We start from the raw sequence: 24,243 nt of genomic DNA, 5'->3' as shown, positions 1-24,243 counted from the left end.
AGTCGGGGGACTGTGTGAAGAAATGGTTGTAATTCATACACGGTTCATACTACATTTTTGAAAAAAGCCTTAAATGAAAGCTGAGAGTCTGCACTTTAAGCAGGTATTCATTGTTTCATTTAAAACCCATTGTGGTGGTGTACAGAGCCAAAATGATGACAACTGTATCATTGTCCAAATAATTATGGACCTGACTGTATATGGAAGCAAATCAAATCCCACTTTGGTCTTAAAGGACAACTTCGGTATTTTTCAACCTGGGCCCTATTTCCTCATGTGTATGTGTGCGTATGATTCATGGGTACAACTCTTTCTGAAATTGGTTCAGTATTGAGGGAGGCGGATGCAACCTGGAGCCACGAAACGAGCTAAAACGGTAATGGGGGCAAATGCGTCCCGTATAAGTTTGCGCATTAAAAGTGCCTTTTTTTCGCCACTGACCGGTTCAGATTGCCAGTGCCATGAGTGGAGTCAGCTGTCAGTCAGTGTTGGAGCAGAGAGGGGGAGGGCTGCCCCGCTGGGTACTTTAAGTGAGTATGTGTGTATTAAGTGTGTGTGTTACGCTAGAAGAGTCAGAGAACGGAGTCTTTTACGTGCTACCCCCTGGAGTGTGCAAGAACAGGATGTCGCGCAACACCCCGTACAGCTTTCATAGGCTGCCTTTGTCGGACGGCGAGATGCTGAAGTTGTGGCTAGTTGTGCTACAAATGGATGCTAACACTCCTCTCCAGACACTGCGCTACTGCCAGCCGAAGAAGAGAAGACATCCAATCCCGAAACACCTCTTCCTCAAGAAAACGGCTGTCCCACGAGTAGAGAGAGCTACAGACACAGTGGAGCAAAGCTCATGACATCACACAGCCCAGAGGTAAGGGAAAGGCTAGTATGCTATTTACAGAGATAGCATTGGCGATCTGAACCGGTCAGTGGCGAAAAAACACACACTTTATACACACACTTACAGTACCCAGCGGGGCAGCCCTCCCCCTCTCTGCTCCAACACTGACCGACAGCTGACTCCACTCATAGCACTCATAGCACTGGCGATCTGAACCGGTCAGTGGCGAAAAAAAGCACTTTTAATGCGCAAACTTATATGGGACACATTTAGCTCATTTCGCGGCTCCGGTTGCATCCGCCTCCCTCAATACTGAACCAATTTTAGAACGAGTTGTACCTATGAATCATACGCACACATACACATGGGAAATAGGGCTCAAGTTGAAAAATACCGAAGTTGTCCTTTAAGCCTATTTCTCTCGCCCTTCCCATTGCAAAAAAACCCACTTTCATCTCATCTATTCTAGATAAAACCTTCTGTACATGGAGTGATTTGGGAATACATAGCGTCAAAGATTAATCTGGGACTTTTTTCCCTAAAAAACAAGTACTTTGTTTTTGTAGATTTACAACTTTATTCTCAAAATCTAAGATTTTTTTTCCTTTAACATGGCCCTAATCCTCCTTCATATTATATTAATCATTCTGGGTGTGTCTGAAGCACGAAGACAACTCTCCACTGCCTAACAGAAGTTCCTCTCCTACTGTGTCATTACGGCAAAATAACTACTGCTGTCATGGAAAGGAATAATAGTTCCAACCTGCAATATGTGGCTATACGTGATCTAACCAGCATACTACATTTGGAAAGGATAAGATGTCTTATCCTTTATGTCTTAAAGGGCAGACTCCCACAATATATCACAATCTAGCAACCTCTCATATCAGACCTTGCACAAAGTTCAGTTCTTAAATTGTAACCCATTTTCCTACAATACCCGATTTTGAGTTTGAGTTAAGGATAGAGACAAGGGTAATGGACAGGGAAATAGAAGGGGTTAAGGAAGTCCTGTACCTAGACTTAGGTTCCCCCTTTTTTTAAATTTCATTTTTATTTTATTTTGTTTATTTATTTATTCCTTTTTCTCCTTTATTTACTTTATGCACATTCAATGCACCAATATTTTGTCTTGTTTCCATGTTCATGTTCATATTTTCCTACATCTGTGAACTTATTTTTTCAAAACTCTTTTATATAAAATGAAATGAGCGCTGCCACTGCAACATGATATATATAATTCCATCTTTGGCTCAATAAAAATACTTGACCTTATACTTAACCTTCAAACAAAGTAGCTGTCTGTGCAAATGCTCTAATGCTTAAGTTGCTCAGATCAGACTGCCTCCATACAACACAGGGTTAAATTAAACATGGATAAATTCCACACTGGAGTCCCACTTCACCACTTGCACTGTCATCTGGGTGTTAACTGTAACCACCTGTGTCTGAAATGTGCTCTCCACATATACACTGCATGTGGTAGGTGACATAAATCATCACACAACACCACACTTTCTTTCAAACCATGCACACAATCATGGCTTATAACTGTACCAGTTGTGTTTTCACTCTCTGAATCAGTTATCACACCTTGTTTACTAATCTAGAGAATGACATCATCATGTTGTCTTTTCAGTATAGTGATATGACAGTAAACCAAAGGACTGCATGTGAACACAGCGGTGTGTTATTTCCATACCTGCGTCTGTTGGATAGACTCTCCTCTGTCTCGTTGTTCACAACCACATGGGTGGAGCCTCCTTGGCTTTCCTCATGCATCACCTCGATCTGTGACACACAAATGCACATATTCATATATTAGTTTTATCATTAGGGTACTAGCTTTGTTAATGCCTTATGTTTTGTCCTGATAGAGCTATTAAATGATGCATATAAACACCTGTCTATCTGTAAGGTCAGTACCAGGTGTTTACATTCAGGTAATCATTGGTCATCGGTAAATATTTAACTGGACCAACAGTAAAGCCACTGCAGACTGCGTACAATGGATTACAAGATACTTTTTGTTCCAGTTTGCAGCCTGGATATGCAGGCTTCACTGCAACAGCTGGTGTAATGATTTACTGTATTTGCATTTTGATATAAATGAGTTAACAGTGTATAGATGATTAACCTGCAACTGAGACACAGACCGAAAACCCTGTTAACTTACTTTGTGCTGGCACTGTGTCTGCCACTATGTCAGGCATTTGAGGGGGACATTTTGGTGGTACTTATGGAAGATAAAGACATTAATTTCTGCTCTCTTTGAGGGTATTAAGGAGGTGTCTGGGACTAACTTCCTTATTCCACCTGACAGCAAAACCTTTAGACTTTCCACATCTACATATGATGTGCAAGGTAGCCTGGGTGTGTCTGTTGTTTATTTTCTGGGAGACTGAGTAACATCTTTTTCAAAATAAATGGACTACGTGGATACAACACCAAATATTGTCATTTTTTTCCTTCAACAACAAGCGCATATGGTTACATATACCCATCACATGGACGTGGCTAGGTTTAGAAAAAAATAACAGGGTTAGGCTTTACATTCAGTCAGTGATTGTTGAACAAGAAATCTTGTCTTCTGCATGGTATTATGTCATGTCTCCTGTCATTTCACATGTCTTTTCATAACAAAACATAGTTTGGAGACATACTCATCATTTGAGATTACTCCTGGTGAAAGATCTTGTAGTGTGTAATCCCCTGTCACCCATCAGTCATGTAGTATGAAAACCACAACAGCTTTAAGACTCCCAATTAAAAGACAACAAGTAGTGTAGTGTGAACATTACACAATCTGACGACTTTGTGTGCTGAGAGTAAATGGATAATAATTTTTTTTTTGTTTTGTTAAGATTTTTTTAAATCAAAAGCTGCACGGCCAACCACCTGATTAGTTTTTGATACACATATGTCGACAGAAACTCCAGAGCCTAAGTGCCTTCAAAGTGCATCTCATCAGTAGTCATTGAGGAGGGGAACAGTCAGGAGAAAATCTCCTGCATTAATGTCAGGAGAAAAAAATGCCTGCTGAAACATTTACAATTCAGCACAGGTTTTTTCAGACATGTTCACTGAGCCTGACACAACTAACAACAAGAAGGAAACTACTTCGTAGCCTTTTGATTTTGAAACTGTCCGCCCTCATCAATTATGGAGGAAGGTTTATGGTCTAACACACCAAGACTATCACTACACCAACAGACTGTGTTTGTCAGCAGCACAAAATAGCCTTAGGGCGTGCATCCAAATCATGCACACTGTAAACCAATTAATGAGATCAGAGCTAAATTGCAGCATAGCAGCAAACAGTAACACGGTGGCATACTGATTGGAGGGAGCCTCCTTTAGCCAGAGGGACTTTGTTTGGGCCATGATGGCCCCTGCTAACAAAACACTGAATCCCCAACAGCGTCAGGGCTGCTGTTCTGAGGGTGACCTCTGACCTTCCCAAGGAGAGGTGGGGGAGTGTGGCTTTCAGGGAGAACAGTAGAGCATTGTATGAGTTTGCATGTTTTGTTGTTAGTTTGTACAATATGTTTACTATGTGCTGTAGAGTGAGAGTGGGATGGAGCATAAGATTGACAGGCAGATCATTGCAGTGTTGGCAGTTACTCCAATGTTATATTCACGAGGTAGCAGAGGAGCCAGGCTTTAAAGACAGTTCTGTGTAATGGATACATGATGTGTGACCAAGGTGTGGGATGTCAGATTTTGAGATATCTGACCAAATGTCTCCCCCTCTGTTCCTGAGATATGATAGTGAGTAATGGCCAGAAAAGTGTTTTTGCAGCTCATTATGATTTCACAGTGAAGTTGACCTTTGACCTTTTTGATATGAAATATCAACACTTAATCACTATATTCTATTAAACATTTGTGTGTGATTTTGTCATAATTAGTGTATGGATTCCTGAGTTAGGGAGAAAAACATATTTTGTGTGGTCACAGTGAACTTAACCTTTTACCTTCAACCACCAAATCCTCCAAACTGGTTTATTCTTGCGTTCAAGTAAACATTTCTCCCAAATTTCAAGATATGTCCTCAAGGTGTTCCTGAGGTATTGCGTTCACAATAATGACAATAATATGCCAGGTCAAAGTGACCTTGACCTTTGACCACCAAAATCTATAAGTCCATTGTTGAGTCCAAGTAAATGTTTGTGCCAAAGATGAAAATACTCCCTCAAGGTGTTCTTGAAATACAGCATTCCAAGTGTACGTTTATGCCAAATTTGAAAAGATTCTCTCAAGGTGTTCTCGAGATATAGTGTTCATGAGAATGAGATGGCTACAAGGTCACAGTGACCTTGACCTTTGACTATCACAATCTGGGGCAGCTGTGGCTCAGAGGGTAGAGCGTGTTGTCTACTAATAGGAAGATTGATCCCCAGCTCCTCCAGTCCACATGTAGAAATATCTTTGAGCAGGACACTGTGCCCCAAATTGCTCCCAAGGGCTGTTCCATCTGTGTGTGAGTGTGTTAAAAACTGAGTAGCAGGTGGTACCTTGTATGGTGGCCTTGGCCACCAGTGTATGAATATGTGGGATGAAGATAAGATAAGATAAGATAAGATAAGATAAGATAAGATAAGACACACCTTTACTGATCCCATAATTAAGAAATTCCAGTGTTACAGCAGTCAAGGAGAAAGAGTCAGATTAAAGATTTCAAAATTAAACTTAAAAAACTTAAATAACTAGGCATGCAAATAAGTACAAAAATACAAGAGACGGCGATAAATAACAATAACAACAGCAATAATAATAATAATAATAATAATAATAATAATAATGAAAATAATAGGAAGTGGATAATAATGAGCAGCAGTGAATGAAAATGAGCAAAAAATGAGCAGTGGATAAAGGGAGCACATCTAGTGCAAGTGATTGTATATGCAAAACAGCAGACAGCTGTGGTGTCCATAAAGTGCCCATAGTGTCAGTAAAGGGTCAATAAAGTGTCCATGGTGCAATCTACTGTGAGCAGTGCTGGTTATGTAGCCTGACAGCAGCAGGCAGGAAGGACCTGCGATAGCGTTCCTTCACACACTTTGGGTGAATCAGTCTATCGCTGAGTTCTCCAGAGCTTTTATCTCCCCCTGCAGAGGATGGGAGTCATTAGTCCTCAGAGATGACAGCTTGGCTGTCATCCTCCTTTCTCCCACCACCTGCACAGAGTCCAGAGAGCATCCCAGGACAGAGCTGGCCTTCTTGATCAGCTTGTCCAGCCTCTTCCTATCTGCAGCCGAGACGCTGCTGCCCCAGCAGACCACTCCGTAGAAGATGGCTGATGCCACCACAGTGTCAAAGAAGGTCTTCAGGAGCGCCCCCTGCACTCCAAAAGACCTGAGCTGCCTCAGCAGGTAGAGTCTGCTTTGGCCTTTCCTGTACAGTGCTGTTATGTGATTAGTCCAGTCCAGTTTATTGTTAAGATGAACACCCAGGTACTTAAAAGATGTCACCATCTCAATGTCTTTTCCCTGAATGTTCACCGGTGTTGGGGTGAGGAGTCTGCACCTGCGGAAATCCACCATCAGCTCTTTGGTTTTCCCTGCGTTGATCTGAAGGTGGTTCCTCAGGCACCAGTCCACAAAGTCCTGGTTCAGTTCTCTGTACTCCCTGTCGTCCCCATCTGTGATGAGGCCGACGATGGCAGAGTTGTCAGAGAACTTCTGCAGATGACAGGTGGGGGTGTGGTATGAAAAGTCTGCAGTGTAGAGGGTGAAGAGGAACGGTGCCAGCAACATCCCCTGCGGGGCCCCCGTACTGCAGACAACCAAGTCCGATACACAATCCTGGGTCCTGACATACTGCGGCCGGTCCGTGAGGTAGTCCAGGATCCATGATGTGAGGTGACTAGCCACCCCTATGTGCTTCAGTTTGTCCCTCAGAAGCGCAGGCTGTATGGTGTTGAAAGCACTGGAGAAATCAAAGAACATGATTCTCACAGAGCTTCCAGGCTTCTCCAGGTGGGAAAGAGTTCTATGCAGGAGGAAGATGACGGCGTCATCCACCCCAGTGCCAGGCTGGTATGCAAACTGCAGCGGGTCCATTGAAGGGCCTACTGCGGGGCGGAGACGAGACAGGACCAGGCGTTCCAGAGTCATCATGAGGTGCGATGTTAATGCCACCGGTCTGAAGCTGCTGAAGTCCTTGGGGTGTGGAGTCTTGGGCACAGGTACCACGCAGGATGTCTTCCACAGCTGTGGTACTCTCCCCAGCCTCAGGCTCAGGTTGAAGATGGTTTCAACTATCCCGCACAGTTGGTCTGCGCAGGACTTCAGGAGCCTGGAGCTGATGCCATCTGGACCCGCAGCCTTCCTCGTCTTTATCCTCCTCACCTGATCTCTCACCTGACAGGTAGTGAAGGACAAGCTGGAGCAGGGGGGCTGTGTGCTTGGGGGTGGGGGTGATGAGGTGGGGGGTGGTGAGATGTCCGGGGGAGCGGGGGTGGGGGAGGTGTCGAAGCAGTGTGCCAGGAGTGTAGGTGGGGGGGGGAAGGTGAAGGTGAGGATGAGGGGGGTTGCAGCAGTGACATCTGGGCCAGGGGAGGGGCAGACTGATCAAATCTACTGAAGAACAGATTCAGATCATTCACCCACTTCTGGTCACCTCTGGCCTGGGAGTCTGGTTGTTTGTGTCCTGAGATGGTTTTCAGACCTCTCCAGACTCCGCTGACGTCGCTCTGCTGCAGCTGTTCCTCCATCTTCTTTTTAAATCCTTCCTTTCCCCGCCTGATGTTTCTCCGTAGCTCCTTCCACACGGATTTCGGAGAAGCAGCGTACAGTCCTGGTGGGTACGGAGTTTTCCACACAGAAGTTTATGTAGTTCGTAATGCATGATGTCATACTGTCAATGTCTTCGCCATGGGAATCGCTGAGTACCTCCCACGCAGTGGCCTTGAAGCAGTCTTTCAGGGCCTCCTCGGCCTCCTCAGACCATCTTTTCATATGCAACTTTTCGTATGCGATTGGTGTAGTATTGTAGTATAAAAAGTGCAGGTCCATCCATTTACCATTTATCTTTGACCATCAAAATATAATCAGTTCATCGCTGAGTATAAATATATGTTTGTGCCAGATTTGAAAAATAAGAAAATAGAAAAAATCCATCAGGGTGTTCTTGAGATATTGCATTCACAAGACAGATGAGATCACAGTGACCTTGACCGTTGACCTATGACCTCCAAAATCAGTTCATCGTTAAGTCCAAGTGTGCCATGGCTATCACTGCTTAGGAAGCATCAAAAAAGTATGAATGAACTACTGTTAAGAACTAGTGTTGAAATCAAAGTATCATGATTGGCACTGGTATCAGTAATTGTGGGGTGATACCGTGGCCCACAATGCCAGCTCTATCTTACTTTGAAATGAGGAGAACTTCAAAAATCGTTAAAGTTACTTGCTGAAAGGGCTCAAATGTTGCAGTGAGAGTTCATAGTGGTATTGTAGAAGAGTACCTTGATGCCTCCTTTGGCTTTGCGTATGTTCTTCCTCTTGCTGGGATCAGCTTCAGCTGGCTGCTTGCCACTGTTGGAGTTATCGGAAGTTCTGCGAGCCAGAGCTGCAATGAATTGAGAGGACACAGCATAAGTAACTTCAATTATTACATGCATACAAGCATAAAATGAGATTAGGACTAAAAAAGAGCTTACAATATGTATAGGTTTGCAGCCTAGGGTGTCAATCATGTCATGGACAGTAAGAGTTTATAGAGTTTCAGTCTCTTACACCAGACTCATCATCTGCTGTATAAATTAGTGAGTTAAAACAACATCTAACTCACGCTGCTGGCTCCCTGTAGTCCTGGGAGTGTTCTTCAGCGAAGGCCGTTTGGGAGAGGACTCAGGCCGAGGGGCAACAGGCTGGACGGGCCTCGTCTGTTTAGCTGACAGCCTCTTCAGACTGACGTGTCGCTTCTGAAACATCTCCTGGACATCCTCAAGGCGCTTCAGTGCCTTCAGGACATTGGCCTGCAGGCAGAAAGATCACTATCAATCCTTGTCATCATTTTTTTTTGCAAGAGAATACTACATCCTGTAAACTACTGTGTTTGTGTACCATACCTTGATATCCTCGGACAGGACAACCTCATACTGGTTATGAAGGTTCCTCAGTTCAGTCAGTTGGTTCTTTTCTGCCGACTCCAGAAAGTGTTCAATGTCAGTCAGTGCTGACTCTGCCCCTTCCTGTGACTGACATTTATCCACAGCCTGGGAGGCCAGCAGGTAGATGCCAGACTCACACCACTGGTTTACCTGTACACAACACAAATTCAAACAAGGAAAATTTAAAGGTAGCTACCACCATCCCTTCCCATGTGGTGACTCATGGGAACTTCAATTACATTCCATCACTTTTTCTGCATTTTAGTGATACATGATCACAGGAGGAAAATTTACATGCAGAAGAGGAATAAAAGCTTTATACTGAAAAACAAATAGGTATGTAAACAGAAATGGAGAAAACACTGTCCAGTAAAAACTACACTGAACATCTTCAACACCTCCATATTCAATTTATGGACTTAACTTTAATGGGATTTCTGGATAATTAGGTCCTCAGAAGCCATTCAGTAATGTCTTATTGCCATTTGGTTTGCCGACATAAGAAGCTGCCTGGTGGAACTCTAGTTATGGGTCAGATTATGAGCAACAAAGGTTGGGGTTACATATTTGTAAAACATTTTGGCAATAAAGTCTGACATCTTATTAAATGAGCGATCCAGATTATTTAAACTATGAGTGCACTTGAGATGTTGGTAGCAAAAAACTAGAATCACTGCTTGGAGATTGTATGCCCCTGTGCACCAGTCAAGTTGCACTTACAGTTAACATGAAAACATGGATGCTTCACACACATTTTCAACCCATCAGCACAGAAGATCTATACAATCAGCACAATTTCAAGGAAGACACCCAAAATTAGTGTCACCAATTCAGTATCTGAATTCTGAACAAATGCCTTTCCTTCTGTTCCTACGTTATGATGTTGAATTATGACCAGATAAGTTTTTTTGCAGAATATAATGACGTCACAGTGAAGCTGAACTTTGGGCTATAAAATGTCAGCACTTCTTCATTACATTCTATTAGAACTACAAATTTTGTCACAATTTGGATATGAATTCTTGAGTCACAGCCAAAGACATGTTTTGTGAGGTCACGGTGACCTTGATCACCAAAATCTGATCAGCACATCCTTGTCTCACAGTGGACATTTGGGCCAAATTAAAAGAAATTCCCTCAAGGTGTTCTTGAGACATCACGTTCACATGAATGGGATGGATGAACAATTGGAAAACACAATGCCTCTGGTTACTGCTGTCCCTAGCGCAGAAGCGTAAAAACTGGAAAGGGTGGGGAAAAAAAGAACAGAAAAGAAAATGGAACAGTACATGGAACTTGTAGATGTTTCGTTTGTTTTTTTTGGAAGACGACACATTTTGAACAGATTCTGATTCTTATGTTTTGTCACATTGCTCTAATTTAATTACATTAGTTGATTTTTTGCCTTATGAAGGTGTTATGGCAAAAGTGTTAGTATATTGTTGAGGTCCTGGTTTGCAGCAAAAGAATTATTGTGTTAATGCAGACTTCTGTTTTGTACATGAATGGTCATTCTGTTTTGCATTGCAGGCCAACTTGCAGCAAGTTATGTGCAATAAGATCTTAAACAGTGAAATGACATGTCAAACACATAGAAATAGAAATAGAATAGCTGGAAATACAGTTGAATATAGGCAAGACAATGATTGGGGCACTAATACTGTTTGAATGTGGCCACAGCAACAGGGTGGCATATTCGTAAGAACCATGTCTGCCACCCCACCTCATTCTCGAAAAGGCTGAATCAATATACAAATTGCTTATCAGTATTTCTATATGGCCTTATGCTGTCTAGCTGCTGTTAGCCCAGGGAGGGACCACAAGCTCTGTTATGCATATCTTTTTATATATTTATATACTGCTTTGTGACTGTTTACTTACGTACTATATCTCAGTTTTTGTTTTTATTGTTGCCTCTAGCTAATGCACCATTCCCTTAGCTACTGTAAAACTGCACATTTCCCTGCTGTGGGACTAATAAATCTTATCTTATCTTTGGCTTCTACATGCAGAAAGCAAATAGCAATGATGCTTTGAGAGAACATATTAAAAAAACTAGAATTTTTGCCGGTTATCATCAGTTGTATGCCTCTGTGTACCAGTTAAGTTTCTCTTACAGGTTACATCCATGTCTGTGAAAACACATTGCACGCCTGACAGCACAAAAGATCTATACAATCAACACAATTTCAAGGTGGGCACCCAAAATAAGTGTCACCAGTTCAGTATCTGATCAAATGTCTCCACTTCTGTTTCTGAGATATGATGCTAAGTAATGGACAGAAAAGTGTTTTATGTAAAAAATGATGATGTCACAGTGAAAGTGATCTTTGACCTTTTAGATATAAAATGTCAACACATAATTATTTTATCCTGTTAGACATTTGTGTGGGGGCGGCACGGTGGTGTGGTGGTTAGCACTATCGCCTCACAGCAAGAGGGTTCCCGGTTCAATCCCGGGTGTGGGAGCCCTTCTGTGCGGAGTTTGCATGTTCTCCCCGTGTCAGCGTGGGTTCTCTCCGGGCACTCCGGCTTCCTCCCACAGTCCAAAAACATGCAGACTGGGGACTAGGTTAATTGATAACTCTAAATTGTCCGTAGGTGTGAATGTGAGCGTGAATGATTGTCTGTCTCTATGTGTCAGCCCTGCGATAGTCTGGCGACCTGTCCAGGGTGTACCCTGTCTGGCGACCTGTCCAGAGTGTACCCTGCCTCTCGCCCAATGTCAGCTGGGATAGGCTCCAGCCTCCCCGTGACCCTCAAGAGGATGACGCGGTTAGAAGATGGATGGATGGATGGACAGATGGACATTTGTGTGATGTTTTGTCATAATTAGCATATAAATTCTTGAGTTATGGTTGAAAACATATTTTGTTAGGTCACACCAACCTTGACCTTTGACCTTCGACCACAAAATTCTAATCAGTTTATTCTTCAGTCCAAGTGGATGTTTGTATCAAATTTGAAGATATTCCCTTAAGGTGTTCTTGAGAGATCCTGTTCAGGATAATAAGACAGATGCAAGGTCACACTGACTTTGACCTTTGACCTTTGATAGCCAAATCTAATCAGTTCATCCTCAAATCCAAGTAAAAGTTTTTGCCAAATTTGAGATAATTCTATCATCTTAACCTTAGACCTATGACCACCAAAAACTAATCAGTTCATTGTTGAGTACAAGTGGACATTTGTGCCAAATTTGAAGAAAAAATTTACTCAAGCTGTTCTTGAGATATTTGGGTCAACGGTAGATTAATGCAAGATCACAGTGACCTTGACCTTTGACCACCAAAATCTCATCAGTTCATTGTTGAGTCCAAATTAATGTTTATGCTAAATTTGATGAATTCCATTGCAGCATTATTGAGAATCACATTCTGAGAATGAGACAGACACGGTCACAGTGACATTGATCTTTGACCTGTGACCACCAAAAAGTTTATCGTTTAGTCCAAGTGGACATTTGTGCCAAATTTGAAGAAATTCTCTTGAGGTGTTGAGATATGGATGAGATAAGGATGGACGGATGAATGGATGAACAACCTGAAAACATAATGCCTTCTGCCACAGCTATTGCTGGCGTGGAGTCATAAAATGCAAGATTAAATTCTTGTTGCCTTTAGGAAATAGAGGTGTCAAGATGGTCTTAAAAGTTAGATGTTAAGTTGACGACAATAAAGGAAACCACCAACTAAAGCTGCCATAATCAATATAATCAATTTATATCAACAACAGGTAAAACTACTGTATAATGTAAAAGGGGTCGGTCACTGTGATTGACTCATTACTTCAAGCACTTCCATTCAGAACTCCACAGCCTTTTAGTGTCTTTCAGCTCATTGTATTGGTTTTATGGTCTGCAAATTTACTTTTTAGCTGCTATTAGCTAGAGCTCACTCTGTTGGTTGGTCAGTCAGTTAAAAAAGGCCTCTAACATTGAAATGGATTCACAGTCTTACCGTAGATTTTGTGGAAAGCTTGGTCATAAGCCAAAGGACACCAAAAAAATGCCAAAAAAGGGCAATGTATGGATCCATGCACATACTTGGTCTAAGTCACTGCAAACACTTGTTTAGTTTGGTCTCACTACTCTCATTAAGCTTGTTTTATGCTTTAGGTAAAGCACTTTGAACTAATGAAATGTGTTACACAGATAAACTTGCTTTGTCTTGCTTCCAGCAGAAGGCAGCTGTTTTCAGCAAACAAGCTTTGATAAATCCACTGTACACTACCTGCCCAACACTAAATGGCAGACAGGCAAAGTTACTAGGGACCTAAAAAGCCAAATATATAGAGATAAAAAGAGAGTTAATCCTGGACTTACATTTATTAGGTTGCCGGTGTCTGTTGGATGTATAAAAGGGCAACCGTTTGCGAGCTCATTTGCCATAAGAACTTCATTAGATAATAGATAGTGAGTGTGTTTTTATTGCTTCCCCCAAGTTGCCAAAGAAATCAGTTAATACCACTTTAAAGAAGTGTTAAAATCCCAACAAATTACCATCCTTAACTATGCTAACAGCATGGCTCTGGGGATGGCAATGGCTTGTCAGTCCACTATTTTCATCCACAAATTTATATCAACAAATACTGAAAGGAGTGAATAATTCAAAATTTGTTGTGACTTTCCCATGAAACTCATTGGTACTTTGTGCTTGGTTTCAAAAAGCACATCAGCACAGGGAAATGCTATACTAAAACGGTGACCATTGCAAGTAATATATCTGCTAATACCATGTTAACATTGTCATTGAGAACATGTTAAGGCTCATTTATACTCCCTTTACATATGAAAATAGATACATCCATTTCAAATGTGATAAATGTCACTGCCCTGATACTTCCATGCATTCTTTATGATGGCATAGATACAGCCAATAGATGGCACTAGAGGGCAGAGACAGAAGTTACACACAAGAAATGAGGCAAAAGCGGAGAAGGTCATAATAATGTATCTTTAAGGCAACATGGTGCTGGTCTGAGTGGCCATTATATACTTCCCAACATGTGGACAGAGAATTCTTTTCACTAAATTCACTATATATTAGTATATATTATTAGGGATTTGTTTTGTTCCACTATTATTTAAATGTCTTCATCGTCTCCTATGGTTGTATCTCACTTGAACTACACCACATTGCCTCCATGATCTCCTGTGGTACTGCTCTGTTTCTTCAAAATCAGTAAGCTTTAAGGAAAGGTGCAGAAATATAGACGAAATGAATGCACAGTACATGTAAATCTGAATGGCTCATTCTAAGGCAACGAAAACACAGCAGTTCTTATTTTTAGGTGATTATAAACCAATGAAAACATAGTTATGAATATTATATTCCATTTCTGCCAATAGATGCCTCTAGATCCTACACACTGGACCTTTAAAGGCAGGTTATATAAAAGCAAGGTAGAAATTGAGTGAGGCTTCTAATAGTGAATTAAGTATCATTACGTCTGAAAATTGTGATTTAGGAGATTAAAACAGAATCAGCAGCCTTCTTTTTCATCCACAAATGCAATGACAGATGATGTTAGTGAAGGTAATCTAACTTTGTGGATGTGACATCTGTAGATGTGTTTAAGTCATATCATATCATATCATATCATATCATAACATATCATATATCCTCACCTTATCAATTCCCATGTGTATCTGCAGGGATTTGGACAAGACATCCGTCTTTTTCTTGGACTCATTGCTGAAGTCGTCAAAGACCCGTCGGAGCTCCACACATTTGGGTCGTATAGAGTCCACAGCGTAGTGATTGCTCTGGATCAGCTGGTCACCGTGCAGTGCATGGAGCTGGGCCTTTTCTAGTGTGGGCTGGCAGAAAAACAATTCAGAATATATCATCACATTTTAAGTTGTGTGAACAACTTAAAATGTGATGATAAGTTGTGTGAACAAAATTTTTGGGGTGTCCACAGTCAGCTGTGTCTACAGAGGTAAGTATATAGAGATGGGTACTACTGACACTTGGCAGCTATTTACAAAGCTTACAAAATATAAATTTGTGATGATTGCTTTCTGTTCAAGGGTTAAAAGCCAATAGACCTATAAAGTTGGTGTTATGACTGAGCTTGTGCTAAGTGGTTTTGTAATGGAGCATTGCTTTGACAATGAAGGCCTATTTTCTATTAGATTTCTGATGGCAAAGTTCCAGTTAAGTCTACAGTTTGTGTGTTTAACATTCCAGAATAATGGGTGTCATGAGGTCAGTGCAGTCGTGAGTGTTTTTGGGTTAACATAAGTATATGGATAAGGATAAGGATAACGATAAGGATAAGGTACTTACTGGACCTCACTGAGTGGAAGAAAACATGAAACTATAATCTGTGATGTCACCACACATTACTTGAAGTGTATGGATTTACTGATTACTATAGTCTTGGCTTTTACTGGAACCAATGGCAGTGAAGTAAGCTGCAGAAGGATGAAGAAGCAATAGTCACTACCAAATCATTGGAATGCTTGCTATAAGCACTTTGTAGGAGAGGAGGGGAGTGTTTGGAGGGCCTGCTCTCTCTAAAGCAGAAAGTGAGCCCTTCTGAGTGATTCAAATTGCCACCTCAGAAACACTGTGAACACACATTAATATACAAATGCTGTTATTGGCTATATATGCCCTCGAGAAGGCAAACCCATCTCTGTCAGTTTTTTTTCTTTTGAAAAATAGTCAGTAGACTATTGCACTGATGATTGATAATATGTATATTGATGTATTTGATCACTTAACAAAACTATGAAATATATGGAAGCTGTTTTGACACAAAATCAAGCACTAGGCCCATCATAACTACCATGCACCACTGACTTTGACTATAGATGAAATTGCCTGTTTTGTGTGTGTGTGTGTGTGTGTGTGTTTTGACTGACCAGAGCCTTCTCCTCCAGTGCTTTCAGTTCCTTCAGCAGGTGTTCAACTCTGATTACACAATCGCCAATATCTGATAGGTTGGTTAGACTGTCCATCAAACTATCCAGAGACACTTTGACCTAAGAACCAAAAAAGGGACAGAAACAGAGACTGAGAAAGAACAAAGAAAATTATTATATCACCCATTTACCCACACTGTCATTATATTTCTTTCGTCATACATACAGCAGTAAGACACCTAACATAAGTTTTTAGAACATGGGATGTCTGGCAGGATGTGAAACTGAGTCATTGTATTTACAACTTCCAAAGTGACTCAAACGGTCAGTGTTTTTCAAACTATGATTGTACAGCTGAATTCTTTTGAAGCTGTATGAAGAGGAGACACTGGTGAGATCCAAAGGTTCCAGGCCAAAGGCAGTGGGCCAACAGAGAGACAGACAGATCTACAGATATACCTCTCTGAAGTCTTGTTCAAAGTGGCGTAGCTGCAGGCACTGCTCCAGTTTCAGATGGTGTTTACACCAGAACTGTTCAAAGGCGTTCTCTGTCTCATCCAGCTGGGCTAGGAGTCTGACACACACAAAAGGAACTTCATTACAAACACACTGAGAGTTACTGCAGGGATACACTGCCATGATATATACTGAGATGCATTATATAATGTAGGAGAAAAGCTTTGTTACCTTTCCACAGTGGTTTGGTTCTCCAGCTCATCTGGGTTGAGTTTGTGGTTCTCTGACTTGGCTGCCTGCTCCTTGATACAACCTAACAAGGTAGTGCCCTGCTTCAAAGCAAGCTTCAGTTCATCCTGGTTTACAGACACAGAGGCATTGGAAATAACATTAATATCATCTGTAACACAGCACATAAATATGTTTGTGTGTGAGGCTCTATTTACACCTATGACTGAACATGCTATCCCCATTTGGTATCTCATTTTGATGATAACCATGGACTAGAAGAAGGCATCATGAAGCAAGGCTGGCATTTGTAGCTGGGGTTTGTTTTTTCAATTGTTGGCTACTGGAGCTTCACAGTTACATATTTAGTTTCACCCCAACCAGTGTGAAAATCTTTGCTGCATCACATACTTCCCATTTTAGTTTGTGCTGGTGCCTTAAATGTACTAAATCACCTTCAGGTTGCCGTGTTTGTTGGTGTGTGAGGTGAGCAGGTCTTTGGTGCACTGGACATCATTGGGCAGCTCTGTCTCTGCCAGGTCTGTCCCAAACTTCTGTAACATCTGGGCTGTGCTTTTCACTGTCATGGCAAAGTTCTCTATAGCCTAGAGAAAAAGATCCACATGTGACCCAGAAGCATCCTAGAATTCAACTTTGTTTTGGAAAGTCACTGGTATTATTAGTTATACAGTATTTTGTAGTGTGTATTTACTCACGGTTCGGTGGTGGATCCACTGGCTGTGACAGTATTCCAGGCTTCCTCCTAGCTCCCGGGTCAGCTGGGCTTTATCCACATAACAGTGCAGGTCCGACAGAGAGTTTAACATCACAATCTGAAAACACATTGAATATATCACTTCAGTCATCAGTTCAGTCAGGAAGACTGAACTTATTTATTGCTTAGGTCTGTAATTTGTTTCTCTTATCATTTGCCATTCACTCCTCACATGCATGTTCACTCATAATTTCATGCTGTTATTGTGTGGGCCTGTCAATGGAGACATCAGTTGTTCCCTCAGCTGAACATGGTTAACCAAAAGCACAACAACACACCTTCTCTGCTGGTCTATCATTTTGCTGCTTATTGTTTTAAAAATGGTTCTCTTTCTATCTGTCAAAAAAGATGCTATTGAGGTGCATTATGGGAGGAGGTGGATGCAGTGTTTCTGGAGTGTGTCTTAGCTTCTGCATCAGTTTTGACAACGATGGAATTTTATATCCTGTTGATTGAGACAAATCTGAAGCAGTTCTATATCCTGAAAATAAATTAAACACAACTCTGTTGTCTTCAGATGCAGCCTGACAAAGAATCCAAAGGTTGAATTGGGTGTAACAGGAACTTGCTTTATGTCTCCTGGCCTGTTTCCCTATATACAGGTTTGGGTGATTTCGGTTTGGTTATATACACCGATCAGCAAAACCATTAAAACCACTGACAGGTGAAGTGAAGAACACTGATCATCTTGTTACAATGCAATGTTTTGCCGGGAAACCTTGGGTTCTGACATTCGTGTGGATGCCACCTGACACGCTCCACCCACCTAAACACCAGTGCAGACCAGACACCCCCCATTATGGCAACAGCATTCCCCGTTAGCTGTGGCCCCCAAGCAGGACAATACACCATGCTACACCACAAAAACTGCTCAGGAATGGTTCAAGGAACATGACAAAGAGCACAAGGCATCAACCTGGCCTCCAAATTCCCCAGATCCCCATATGATCAACATCTGTGGGACATGCTGGTACCCCACCTTACAACCCACATGATGCAGATTGGTCAAACTTCCTAGGAAGAGATCAATTTTAAGTGTTTTTCTAAAAATTCAAAATGGCAGAAAATCTATATAATATATATCTATATATAAGTTATGGGTTCTTGAGGCAAATTTGTGAGGAGAGGCATCTCTGTGCAAAGTTTCATGTCTCTACACTATACGGAGCATGAGATATGCCCATTCAGAGTTTGCAATTTCAATCGGTTTCTATAGCGCCCCCCTTTGGCCAACTGATGTAATATTGCTTCATTCACATCCTCCCATGACCCTCTAGCACTGTACCAAATTTCACATGGATTGACCAAGTCAGTGAGGAGAAAAACGTGGAACCAGTCACACACACCCACAGACAGAGAGTTTCATCATTATAAAGTAAGATAAGATATAGTAAGATATAGTAAGATGAGACAAGATTAACTGATTAGCTGATAGTTTTTTAAAACTCACTATGTTTGAATTTGCCTCCTTTCAGGCCTACAAAAAATTATTGTGCATCAAGGTAAAAAAGCATTAAATGAAGACAAACAAAACATGAATCAAGGGGTTTGTGTGATTACAGAGAGGATTATATGCAGTGGTGTAGTGGAGGGTATACTCAGGTATATGGGGTATCCCCACTTCTTTTTCTATCCAGTTACAGTATACCCACCTATCAGCTAAAAAGCCATCGTAATATATAGGAGAGTATGCCCACTTCCTCATCGGTAACCTGCCTATGTACCTAGCAGTACATCCACTGGAATTTTACCAGCTCTCATGACATGAGTGTGTATTAAATTTCAAGAATGCTAGCTCTGCTGGGAAAGCCTATTTCTCATGATTAATCAGTAATAATAAACACAATCCTAGATTTCTCTTTGACACTGTAGCAAGACTTGACTGTTAGCTTCTTATCTTTTTCGGCTCATAATTTTTTTTTACATTTCTTTTGCAGCAAGATCTAGTTTAGATATAAAATTAGTTCTTTGTCTCCAGCTTCATCTGTAAAATTGGCAATGCAATACTCATAGGCTGAATCCCACTCAGTTTTGAGACTTTGAAAATATTGTCTAGGCTGACATCAGCTTCTAGACCAGCCACTGCTTCCTTAATCCCCTACCAACGAAACTTTTTAAAGACCTCTGACAATTTCTGGGACTTACAATCAGAGGTGGGTAGAGTAGCCAAATATTGTACTCAAGTAAGAGTATTGATACTTTAGAACAATATTACTCAAGTAAAAGTAAAAAGTAGTCATCCAAATAATTACTTGAGTAAGAGTAAAAGAGTATTTGGTGAAAAAACTACTCAAGTACTGAGTAACTGTTGATTAACGTCTGATTTATTTGTAAAATAAGAACATGAACGTAATCAATCAATCAAAAATAATAATCTGCAAATTCATGTATTTTAAACGATACCCCTTTAACTAAAACAAAAATAAATTAAATCTTTATAAACATAACATAAATCAAGGCACAAGAAACACAAATATATTCTTATATATACTGTACTGTAGTTTAAGTACCTCGGGATCTTGTTCACGAGTGAGGGTAGGATGGAGCAGGAGATTGACAGGCGGATTGGGGCGGCGTCAGCAATGATGCGGACGCTTAACCGGTCCGTTGTGGTGAAAAGGGAGCTTAGCCAGAAAGCGAAGCTCTCGATTTACCGGTCGATCTACGTTCCAACCCTCACCTATGGTCATGAGCTCTGGGTAGTGACCGAAAGAACGAGATCGCGAGTACAAGCGGCCAAAATGAGTTTACTCCGCAGGGTGGCTGGGCTCAGCCTTAGAGATAGGGTGAGGAGCTCGGACATCCGGGAGGGACTCGGAGTAGAGCCGCTGCTCCTCCACATCGAGAGGAGCCAGTTGAGGTGGTTCGGGCATCTGGTAAGGATGCCTCCCGGACACCTCCCTTGGGAAGTATTTCGGGCATGTCCAACCGGGAGAAGACCTCGGGGCCGCCCCAGGACACGCTGGAGGGATTACATCGCCCGGCTGGCCTGGGAACGCCTCGGGGTTCCCTCGGAAGAGCTGACGGAGGTGGCTGGGGAGAGGACTGTCTGGGTTTCTTTGCTGAGGCTGCTGCCCCCGCGACCCAGACCCGGATAAGCGGAGGATGACGAGACGAGACAAGAGACTGTACATACATATATATATATATATATATATATATATATATATATATGTAATTATGTACTCAGAGGTAGGTAGAGTAGCCAAATATTGTACTCAAGTAAGAGTATTGTTGCTTTAAAACAATATAACTCATGTAAAAGTAAAAAGTATTTTGCATTAAAACTACTCAGAAAAGTACAATTTATCCAAAAAGTTACTCAAGTAGGCGGCACGGTGGTGTGGTGGTTAGCACTCTCGCCTCACAGCAAGAGGGTGGCCGGTTCGATCCTGGGTGTGGGAGCCCTTCTGTGCGGAGTTTGCATGTTCTCCCTGTGTCAGAGTGGGTTCTCTTCGGGCACTCCGGCTTCCTCCCACAGTCCAAAGACATGCAGATTGGGGACTAGGTTAATTGATAACTCTAAATTGTCTGTAGGTGTGAATGTGAGCGTGAATGGTTGTTTGTCTCTATGTGTGAGCCTTGCGATAGACTGGCGACCTGTCCAGGGTGTACTCCACCTCTCGCCCGATGTCAGCTGGGATAGGCTCCAGCCCCCCCGCGACCCTCAAGAGGATGAAGTGGTTAGAAGAAGATGAAGTTACTCAAGTAAATGTAACTGAGTATATGTAACTAATTACTACCCACCTCTGGTTACAATGCTTAATATTTTGTCAACTTGTTGTTTCCGCTAGACATCATTTTGATCCAGCGTCTCCAAATAATAATCCACCATGTCTCTAAACTTCCATTCTTTTCAGATGTACTGGATAGTGGTGTCTCAACAACTCTCAGACTATACATTTAATAGTTCTCTTTTTTAACCTTTTCAGTGTGCTTTCAGGGCCTGCTATGACAACAAAATGGTGCTAACTAAAATTGTAAATGATCTTCTCTTTACTGTAAACTCAGATTTCCCCTTGGTGCTTCTATTATGGGATTTCAGGGCAGGTTTTGACACTATTGATCACTGTTTTCTCCTTGAGTAATTACAAAAGAAAGCTGGCTTCTCTAGCTTGGCTCATTTATGTTTAAAATCTCATCTATCTAAAAGAACACAGGGTGTTTCCTTTAATAATTTAACATCAATATATTCTAATGTGAAATATGGAGTACCTCAGGGCTCTGTTCTTGGCTCTCTGCTCTTCTCTCTTTATATTTCTCCTCCTGGTCAAATTACATGTCGTCATTGAATTTATTTCCAATGCTACGCTGATGATACTCAGCTGTAGCAGCACCTAAATTATTTTAAAACTGAGACACTGGGGGTCAACATAGACATTAGTTTGATCAAGTAATGGTGACTCTAGAAACGTGCAATATCCCAAAGTCACACAGTCAAGAAGCTTGATATTACGTTATCAAGATCTCTAGCATAGCTAAATCAGGTCTCTTTATCCATGTCTCATGCTGTACCCTAAATAAGGCCTTTGTATCATCCAGAAGGGATCATTGTAACATTTTGTTGTCAGGCCTGTCACATTCTGAAAGTATTCAAACAGTTTAGAATGCTGCAGCTAGAGTCCTTACTAAACAAACCTGATTTTTTTTTCCACAGTACACAAGTTTCAGCTTCCCTCCATTAGCTCCAAATCCATGTCAGATCAGACTTCAAGGTCCTTATGATGACTCACAAAATTATTAATATGCAATTATTCTTTGATTTCATTCATTTTCCTATTTATTTGAATGATGTGCTTTAGTTCAGCCTATTGTGTGTTTGCATGGTCTGTCCACTTTCCAGGTTACTTGGTGGGGAGGAGGTTGTGTGGCATATGTTCTATCTGTCTGGCGACACCTGGAAGCTGCTTGACAGTCTCCTGAAATAATTTTATCCGAGTGAAGGGTCTCAGGCCAGAGAATGTCATATGTTCTACAGATTGTAAAGTCCCTAGAGGTAAATTTGTGTTTTTTTGATAATGGGATGTATAAGTAAAACTGACTGACTGGCCTGATTTTGATATGAGATTTTTTTTGTAATTTTCAATTTCAGTTTGTCCTCCTTTGGTGGAGGTATGACTGATTATCATGTACTTAGGGGAGATAGATTTAATATAACATTACTGTAATTGACAGGATCCTGGACTTTGGAGCTCTAATTATTGTAAATAATTTGATGAGTATGTTGATGCAACTGATGGCAGGGCTCGGCTTAGGGTTCACGCTGAGTATACCTAATGAAGTTGTTATATCAAAACATTAAAAACACCGTGCAGTGTGCAGATGTGAAGTCTTGAGAAAAAAAAAATACTCTCAGCAGCTTCAGACAACTATGGATGTTATCAGAACTTTAAGTTAAACTTAAATTTAAACTTTAAGCTACTATGAATTTTCCTGCATGAGTTTTCACTGTTCACTGTGCAGATTGTGTATACCTGAATGTTTGCTGGGAAGGGTTACCAGTTTGACACAAGCAATGCCTAATCCAGTTGACTTGACATGTATAAAACGATTATATGTCATGCATCATTTATCAGTCATACTTTGCAGCAAAAGATACTGATTCCTCCTGATCACAGCTTTATATGGATGGTAGTGAAGCATGCTTACCGGTACCTTCATTTTAAAGTCATCCCTGTGCAGCTTGATCCCAATGTCTGCTATAGCCCTCTGGAAGAACCTTGATGGCCTCAGCACTAACACCAGCTGCAGGTTTCCTGGAAACGCCCCCTAGATAACACAACATCATATCCATTTACAATACATTTACAAGCCATCCCATCATGTTCTTCACTCATTCATTCGGTCTTTTTCTTGAATCAGGCTGCACTAACGAGCAGGCAAGAACTGGGACCACAGTGACAGTGACAGACATGTGAATGGGTATGAATATACATGTGTCTTGTTGTGGTATGAAATCATCAAAAGGACAAAATTATAACAGCTCATTCTGAACACATTTCTGAACTTTAACATGTACTTTATCGATAAATGTATTTGATCGCTCTCAACATTAGATTTCTGTTGACTGAACTGCTTTTACCATCACAACACATTCTCATTCCCACCTCGTCACATATCAATGTCTGATCATGGAATTTCCACATCCAGATATGACGTGCAAGGTAACCTGTGTTGGTTGATGATGTTCTGGGATGCCTTGCCAACTTCAGCCTGTTATACATATTGGCTGTATCCAAAATACACTTCCATTTCACAAGAAATGTACAGTTTGCATACAGTCCCTTTCAAAATAAATGCACTTTGTCGATACAAGCATTGACATTTATTTCCTTCAACAACAAATGCACATGGTTATGTTTAGCCAACACATGATTGGGTTAAGGCAACAAAAGCACATGATTGGGTTAAGAAAAAGAGAACAGGGTTTGGCTTTACATTCATACGAGAAACAAACACCGGCCACCGGTGGTTTTTGAACCCATTCACTACCCCTCCCACCAGCCCCCTTGACTTCAGTTGAACAATACTGGCAACCGGCTGCGTATGATTCCGTCATGAAAGGACAGCTTTTTTCACCAATGTCATTATCAATTTTAGATAAATAAAAATGATAAAGATTTTCAACATCTTAGGTATATATGGATTAATATGTCTTGGAGAACTTACAGCGATCCTGGATAGAGAGGCCTTCACTGAGCTCCATTTGTCCTTTCGCCGGTCGATGATGATAATGAAGCCGATACTGGCAGCATCCAGACTGGAGACAGGAGATAGAGAAGGCATGTAACTGAACTGCTGCTTTGTGCGTCTGTCTGTGTAAGGCATGCCAATGAAATTCCTTAAAACGATTTACTCTGCTTACTGATCCTGAAAATGCAGAGCTCGACTGAAGAGCAAACACATCTTGCACATTTTAAATAATCCACAAATAGGTTCACTACTATGTGGTT

At 41.3% G+C, this 24,243-nt stretch overlaps 1 protein-coding gene across 2 annotated transcripts in view; it reads right to left on the bottom strand.

Moving 5' to 3' along the window:
* mcf2l2 (MCF.2 cell line derived transforming sequence-like 2) overlaps positions 1 to 24,243 on the bottom strand; it is a 267,264-nt gene that overhangs the window by 154,113 nt on the left and 88,908 nt on the right. For both annotated transcript variants that reach the window (XM_078169084.1, XM_033622399.2), the window contains exons 4-15: positions 23,960 to 24,050; positions 22,940 to 23,059; positions 17,232 to 17,348; positions 16,971 to 17,120; positions 16,519 to 16,643; positions 16,291 to 16,405; positions 15,832 to 15,951; positions 14,587 to 14,778; positions 8,916 to 9,107; positions 8,636 to 8,822; positions 8,310 to 8,413; positions 2,541 to 2,629 (exon numbers count right to left, since the gene is read on the bottom strand). In XM_078169084.1, the coding sequence (XP_078025210.1) occupies positions 2,541 to 2,629; positions 8,310 to 8,413; positions 8,636 to 8,822; positions 8,916 to 9,107; positions 14,587 to 14,778; positions 15,832 to 15,951; positions 16,291 to 16,405; positions 16,519 to 16,643; positions 16,971 to 17,120; positions 17,232 to 17,348; positions 22,940 to 23,059; positions 23,960 to 24,050 (1,602 nt within the window). The remainder of the gene's footprint in view (positions 1 to 2,540; positions 2,630 to 8,309; positions 8,414 to 8,635; positions 8,823 to 8,915; positions 9,108 to 14,586; positions 14,779 to 15,831; positions 15,952 to 16,290; positions 16,406 to 16,518; positions 16,644 to 16,970; positions 17,121 to 17,231; positions 17,349 to 22,939; positions 23,060 to 23,959; positions 24,051 to 24,243) is intronic.

This window comes from Epinephelus lanceolatus, chromosome 6, assembly GCF_041903045.1.
Source record: "Epinephelus lanceolatus isolate andai-2023 chromosome 6, ASM4190304v1, whole genome shotgun sequence".
In the NCBI taxonomy this organism is placed as follows: Eukaryota; Metazoa; Chordata; class Actinopteri; order Perciformes; family Serranidae; genus Epinephelus; species Epinephelus lanceolatus.
Note: the sequence above shows the minus strand (reverse complement) of the source record. Positions and strands in the feature narration are given on the sequence as shown.